Source organism: Columba livia, chromosome 1 (assembly GCF_036013475.1).
Source record: "Columba livia isolate bColLiv1 breed racing homer chromosome 1, bColLiv1.pat.W.v2, whole genome shotgun sequence".
Classification (NCBI taxonomy): domain Eukaryota; kingdom Metazoa; phylum Chordata; class Aves; order Columbiformes; family Columbidae; genus Columba; species Columba livia.
In genome coordinates this window covers 95,013,972-95,021,761 of record NC_088602.1, presented here as the reverse complement: position 1 = coordinate 95,021,761, position 7,790 = coordinate 95,013,972, and the positions used below count along the sequence as shown (strand labels likewise).

Sequence of the window (7,790 nt, the reverse complement as noted above, 5' to 3'; positions counted from 1 at the left end):
GGAAATTGTCTGACATGGGCAGACACAATTAATCCAGATTTCATTCCAGTTCACTATTTCCTCCTTATGCTTTACGGTATATTAAGACTGTATTTGTAAGATGCGCTCTGAACTTCATATTACAGAATACCCTTGCTGCTGAAAGACCCATAATTCATTTACCCACAGCCCTTGTTGCTGTGCTTCAATAATGTAATCACTTTCTCTGTGTCCCAACCATATGATTATTCCTGTTGTGTAGGAAATTTAAGTCCAAGGAATGTCAGAACAAATATAAAAGCCTAGTGCTTACCCATAGTTTTTATTCAATTAAGCAGCCATTACAGAGCTCATGCTATTTCAAATGACATAACGCAGAACGCAAATGCAGTCCTTTATTACAGATATATGTTCATCTAAACAAAATGGCACCAACACAATCCAAACCCATTACAATTTTTAAATTATTATGCTAAGGCGATTATTATATGGTGAGCAGTCTCTGTGAAAGACAAGTAGGGAATCTGGGACCTCCACAAACCACACTTTCAGCAAAGCAGCAGTGCTATTTGGGGTTTATATGTGAAATTCCTAAATGCAAAGAAACAGTGCACTATTTTCTGAGTACAAAGTACTTGTTTAAACCTCTTCTAAACCTTCCTATGTACACAATATGAGCAGACAATTCCCAGTCGGGTCTAAAGCCAGGCAAGATCCTTACTTAGATCCAACCTGAGACTGGTCTGTTACTCTTTTACAACAGGGAGAAAATAGAAATACTTCCCAATTTGAAACAGACATTGTTGTGGTTGCTTTTTGTTAATGAAAAACTGGACGAATGCAGTGGTAAAGTAAGGGGCGCATATAAAGTTGAAAACAGCGCAGTGCAAATGGAGACAGGGCGTCTATTATGATTTACCCATCAAATACTGAAAATAATATGAAGAGACATGGTATAGAAATGGTTACTGATTATGTAGATACTGAAAAGCTGCATCAAAAAGAGAGTTTAGAGAGCCAGTTTCTGTTTTCACATACCAAAAAAAAAGGGGGGGAGGTGTTTGGAATTGTGTTTTGATTTGCTTTCTTTTTTATTTTTCCATAGCAGTCAGTGTAGTCCAAGCTGGGTAATTCGGAACATTATCATGCAAAGAGGAATGATGGGGACAATTTTCCCACTTAAACCACCTTACTGGCATAATTGCAAAACAAAAATAAACTGCTCACTGCTTCCTATCCCTCTTCCCTTCATGCCAGCTTCTGTCAGCAACTTTTTCCTTCCAGCTCATTATGAGAAAGTAATTTTATCGTCACATTTGGCTGGCAGCTGGAATTCTCCAAATGAGGTAAGCAGGGCTGAGACACGTGCTCTCATCCCTCAACAAAACCCTTGTAGCATACGGTGCTGTTATGTCCCCAAGCTTTACGTGAAAACAGGCATCTGGGCTGGGTTCATTTGTAATGCTGTGGTTGCCAGACTAATATGAAAAGACAGATGAAGGCAGACACTTTAATTACTTCACCCTAACTTTTTATTACAACATCAAGTAAAATGGTGAGTTACAGAGGATAACATGCGCAAAACATCTGGGACAAAGTCACACACAAGCTCACGGTTTGTTATCTGCCAATGGGGTTTTAAATACTGATATTTTCTGTACATGCATCTTTGTATTATTTCTGATTTTCTTGATAAATCATTTTGGGATAACTATGTTTTAAGCTGTGAGGTAGCTACTAAGACTGGGACCCCGCTTTTTTCTTCTGGAATTTTCTGAACTGGGACTGTATTGCCACAGCCGCCCGCTCTGTCTCTGGCGCGTCCATGTCTATGTCAAATTCTTCTTGAACCTTCTTCTGCCCATCTGCTCAAAGAAAACAAAACAAAACATCAACAGTTTTTCAAGCAGTGATAATCACTGGACAGCACTGGTGAAAAACTCTGCCCCTCTCTCCTTCAGAGGCACAGCTGCAACAGGAAGCATATTCAGAAAAATAACAGGAGCGTGTTCAGGAAAAAACCTGGGACCAGTTTTGGCAAAGACAGCTGATCAAATTGTCTGCCCCCTCCCAGTAACAGAGTCTGTGACAGCCCATTGGTATCTTATTCAAATAAGTGATATTCAAATGGTGCTTGGCGGTCACCAAGCATCACCTTGACATCTGAGCAAGTCCTCTCCTGTGCAGGGAGTAATGGTGAGGGGCAGAGGGACTCTCCTTTGTCACCCTGCAGGTAGAAGTTACTTATATCCACATGTTTACTCTAAAACAAATGTACCTTAACAATATTTTACAATAGGGATTGAGACCCTGTGCCTATCATACCTTCTGCATTACATAAGAGATTATACCAAGGTAAATTTCCATCCTTTTCACTTGTTTCCTGTCTCACCCCTTTCAACACCTACTGCTCTTCCCCTTTGAATCATTTATGTATGTTCAATCTCTGCCACTGTGCTGCTTCCCTCACTTCTCTCTGGGTTCTATCGTTGCCTTTCAGCCTTGATCCTCGGCTCTTTGTCTTCCTTTATTCCCAGTCCTCAGCTCTTCATTCTACTGCATTTTGCCTCCATGTGCACAAGCCAACTGACTTTCCTGAATTTTGCTTCATCCACCTACATGTTAAAAGTACAGCTCTGGGAAAACTCCTGCCCTCACTTTGAAGATAACCCTGATCTGCCTGGACCAACAATGCAAGAACGCACACTCACTCCATTACCCCCATCATATCATTGAGCTTCTCTTCTCTATAAACTTGTTTGTTAAACTCACTTATTTAAGTTTTGTAACCCAGCTCTGCAGTGAACATCATGTCAGGAGTCTGCAGACAGTTTACTTAAAACAGTTGTGGGAATTCACCCATTTTGAACCCCTTTGCTTTTTATCATTGAGATTAATAACTCCTGGATGCTAATCCTCAAGTACTGTTCATGTAAATCAAGGAAAACACTTTCAATGTACTATTAAAATGAAAAGAAACTTATACTGTCCTCTATATCTCCTTCCCACTAGAAAACTGGGATAGCATTTCATGATTTTAGCATGTCTTGAAGTATTTCTTGCCCTTACTTCTTGTTCTTTTTCGAAACTCATTTTTTGTGTCCATTTTCCGTGACCAGAATCCACTCTAAACATATTCCACACTGATCCTAACTATAATAACTGAATAAATGCAGATATTTTAACATAAAAGTCCACTTGATATTTTATTTTACTTAGAAGAACATTTAAGAAGAGAGATGAAACTGTAAGAAGTCTGGAGAGGAAGAATAGCTTGAGAGCTTACTGAAACTTTGATTATGTGGTATAATGAAAAGTTGGGTTATCAAAATGAAGATTTTATGGAAAAAAACCAAGTCATACTAATATCCCATCACACTTCCACAGCCATTAAATCCAAGAACCTGCACAGTTTGTGCAACTGTTCCAGTAACATAACCATTTCAGCACAGAAGTACAATTATTGCCTTATATTTCATGGGGAAAGGGAAGTGAGGGTCAGAAGTGATCACCTTATGCTCACAAGTCACTGACACAGCCAAGGAGAAAACTGAACTCTTCCATTAAAGCCATGTTATATAATGAAACTTAGAGTGGCTTGTTCAAGAAACAGAAATTGTTGTACCAGTTCCTAAACTAATAAGACAATAGCATTTTGTGAAAATTTCCCTGTTGCCAGATACCATCTTCTCCACATTGCTGTGTACACAGCAGAGAAATGGAGATATTTTTCAAATTTAAAGAGGACTTATCATCTCCACAATGACTTAGTACCATTTTGTTGGTATTTTAGGGGGTTGGCTTTGATTTGGTATTATTGTGCTAGAGGGAAGTAAGACAAGAAATCACATTTTATATGGAAACAAGCCAAAAAAGGGCTTCAAATCATCCTGTAAAAAAATGAAAAATTTTCAGATAGAACATGTAAATATAGACCTTTCATTTGAAATTTTTGAGTGAAAAATGTCAATAGCCTGATCAGCTAGCTCGAACAGCAACTGCTTTGTGATATCATTAATAAGAAAATGAAAACTGTTTGTTTTATTTGTCTGTATACCAGAATGTCTCCTCTACTAATAGGGTCCTCTTAACTTATTCTAAAGAGTATCACTTACAGATAAACATTCTTATTACGTATAGAGAAATATTTTATCAAGATGTTTATACTAATAATGTAATAAACATTTAATCAGCTTTGAAATTGATGAAACTAATGTCTTCTCTTTTTTGCTCAATGATTTTCATTTTTGTTGTAACATTCTTTGAGTTAGGATCCTCCCTAACCATTCACTACATGCAGGCATCAGTCTTAACAGTAGAAATCAAAAGTGGAGTTTATGCATCATTTTTAGATTTTCAGTATATAAATTATTGTCGCTTGGAAATGTTAATAGGGAAACATGGACAGATGGAATGGTAGACACAATTGGTTTCATACCTCTTGGTGAAATTTGGCTTGTAGAACCCATTTCCTACAGAGCCAAATCTTAGCAGTTTGTTAACTTGCAGTAGTGACTCAGCAATCTTACATTAAGATTTTATAGACTTAAGAAAACACAGCATTTAGTACAATTTTTCTCTGAAATTTCTAGGCCAGTCAATCTTTGTGTGGTGTGAATCATCATCACTGCCTTTAAATCAATTATGCTACAATAATTTACCACACCTGAAGAACTACAATAATTTACTTATGATTTATGTACAATAATATCTTAAGATCTGTCTGACTTCCTTTTAATTTTTGACCCATTCTTGTTGAAATCCAAACCAAAATTCCTTATGAACTCTTTCTGTATTTCTCTTTTGCCCATCACTAAGGAGAAATGGCAGGATGAAGAGTTTTCAGCCATGACTTAGACTGGTAGATTAAGAAATTAGAAGTGTTCAAAAAAACCAAGAAATGTATAAAGTTAAAGAAGAAATTCATTGTTAGATTACAGATGCTATAGAAACATATGTATAATGATTATACATATACATATAATGTACGTTATATAACAAAATGTATATCATCTATATATAATGTATATGACAGACTTGTGTTTTCTTTCTCCCTGTGCCCATCTTTCCCTTTCTCTTTCTAGATACATGCATGGTATGTCTGTATTTTAATATATAGAGAATATATATGAATAAATATAGAAACACACAGACATATTTGCTTAAGGAGTTTTAAGTTCTTTGTTAAACTGAAAAGAGCTGGATGAGGTATTTCCTGCATTTTGGGAGTGGATTTTCTTGGAGTTCTCCCCAAAACATTTTCTGTTGATGACTGTCACAACACAGATACTTTAACAGATGGATTGTCAATCTGGAGAGAAAATTAAGCAGTGTGCCTTCTTCGGCTTTTTCTATGGTATGGGAAAAAGATTTTAGCTTTTACCTTGAGTTGCTTTACTAAAAGTAGCCTAATGATTTAAAATATATCACACCCTGCTAACTATACTGTTTCTGTTTTAGTGGTTAGCGAGAGTTCACTGCATGAGTTCTACATCCTCACGGTAGAGGGACTGGAAGTAGGTGGTCTTTAAGGTCCATTCCAACCCACACCATTCTATGAATTAAGAATTGATCCACTTATTTTCAGTGAAAACTCAGCCTGTGCTCAGGACCTTCACAGACTAGAGCTGACCTCACTGCATCAATATAAGTGACCAAAAACCCTTTTGCACCCTTGCCACACTGGCTTTTACCTGTCAGTAGTTGTTCATGTATCTTATACATGCAGGCTATTGAGTTTGAATGCTCAAATATTGGAACTCATGCAGAGAACTGAAAGCAAGCCCGCAGAAATGTTCCTCTTTCATTCATTGTCTCCCATATCTAGATTTCCTTTCATAAGGGATCACAAGCTCAGAAGCAAATCAAAACCCAGGAAATTTTCACTCTCAGTAGGCCAGGTCAGCACAGAGATAAGCACTTGCATAGGCTTTACTCTTGGACTTGCTTTTTTCATTCCTACCGGTGGGAGAAGCCATACTGTCTGATAACAAGCCACCTTTTTCTAAGCTACTTTTATGTAGCAATAAATGTAGATCTGGATTCCCTCCTCATCCTCAGACACACACACACTTTTGTTGATATCTACATTTTCTAGACAGATTTCTTCCACATGGATATCCAAGAATCCCTGGACTACCACAGGCCCACATGAGGAAACTAGGAGGAGCAAGACTGTTGTCAGTAGACTTCAGTTCACAAGCTACTTGTGATTTTGAGGGATTCAGAAATCAAAAAGGGTTCATAAGCACCAGCCTGCACTTTCTGCTTTCTGAGAGGATTTGGTTTCATTAGCATAAAAAGAACAAAAAAAAAAACAACAAAAAGCCAAGAAACCTAGCCATTCCTTCTACACTCAGCTATTTCAAAGCTTTCCCTGAAAGATTTCTTCACACTTAGTCCAAATTCCCTCTCCACTGATTCCCACTCTTTTTCTGAACATGCCATGACAACCTGAGGGAGACAGTACATGGTCCCTGCTGCATTCTGACCACCAAGAAACAGGGCAAGTGAACAGAACAATCCCACACCAACAGCCATGGTTGGACATAACACAAGTCTAGTATCTGATGAGTTTTTCAAAATCATGTGTTTAATGTGGACTGACTCTGGCCATGTGTCAATTCAGGCACATCTGAGTTGTAGTGGAACAAACTCCTTGGAGCACAACATCAACTGCTCAGTGAGTCCCACCATCATAAGGAGCATCCTGTGGTCTCAGCACCAGTCTGGCACTACAGTCTACTTTGCAGGATGGAAGACTGAGACAACTTGCAGGGTGCAGATATTACTTCAGTACATGCAATAGACATCCCAGCAGGAAAGCCTGAAACACCACCTAATTAGCTGTTTTTCAAATCTAACATCATGAAAGCTCAGCTCATTTCATATCCTTGCAATTGAAAAAGATCTATTTATTCCATTTCCAGATGAAACATTATAATGCTGTCTCCGTAATCTGCTACAGTGCCTTACAATCCATTGCAAACGCTGGATGGATAATGAAGCTGCCTGTAACAAGGAAAACAATCAAATCTTACACACGAATTTATCCCACAAACTCTCAAGAAATGTAGTGCAAGTGTAATTATTCACAAATAGGCCTTCAGCTATTTCTTTCATTTACTTTTCAGCTATAAAGTAAAATGAATTGTGACAACACTGGAAAAAGAAAACACTGATTATTGCATATGAGCCAAAAGCAATCTTTTGTGACCTTTGAGCACAGGCTAAACAGACTAGTCTTTTCTAAAATTGTTTGTGGAAGTGCAAAAGCTGATGGGGTGGACTTGGGGGAAAAGCAGACGCAATCTTTATTCTCAGAATTTCTTCATCCTCTGGATGAATTATTTGTCAACTTCTTGAAAAACATTCAGAATGAAAATTGCATTGGTCGGAGCTTCTAACTGGCATTTCATGTTTTAAGTGCCATCTTCTAGCCCTGCTCACCTGGTCCACATCCAGCAGGAATTATGGGACTGTACTGAGGATGGAATATACTCATAAAAATACTGCATTTTTCAGGGGCTAAACTGCAGTATTTGGAAAAAGAATAAATGAAGCGTTGGACAGAATCACAGTGCCCCATAACACGCTGGAAACAGAATTTTGCCTCAGGCAGCATCTTTACCTCCCGCTGCTCAAAAGATCATTCATGCTGTGACAATCTTTATGCTACTCTGATCCCAAGCTATTACACCAGTCTGTCCAATGAGGCAGAACAGTCCCTAATTAACAAGGACCAAAATGGGCAGGAATCTCACAGATGTTGACATTCATATGGAACATTATCTTTCTCTGATGGGAAGACT

General features: G+C 38.1%; 1 protein-coding gene across 1 annotated transcript in view; it reads right to left on the bottom strand.

The window, feature by feature from the left end:
- Positions 1-282: 282 nt before the first annotated feature.
- PCP4 (Purkinje cell protein 4) overlaps positions 283-7,790 on the bottom strand; it is a 55,828-nt gene continuing 48,320 nt past the window's right edge. The window contains exon 3 of the mRNA XM_065068374.1: positions 283-1,844. Within this exon, the coding sequence (XP_064924446.1) occupies positions 1,717-1,844 (128 nt within the window). The 3' untranslated portion in view covers positions 283-1,716. The remainder of the gene's footprint in view (positions 1,845-7,790) is intronic.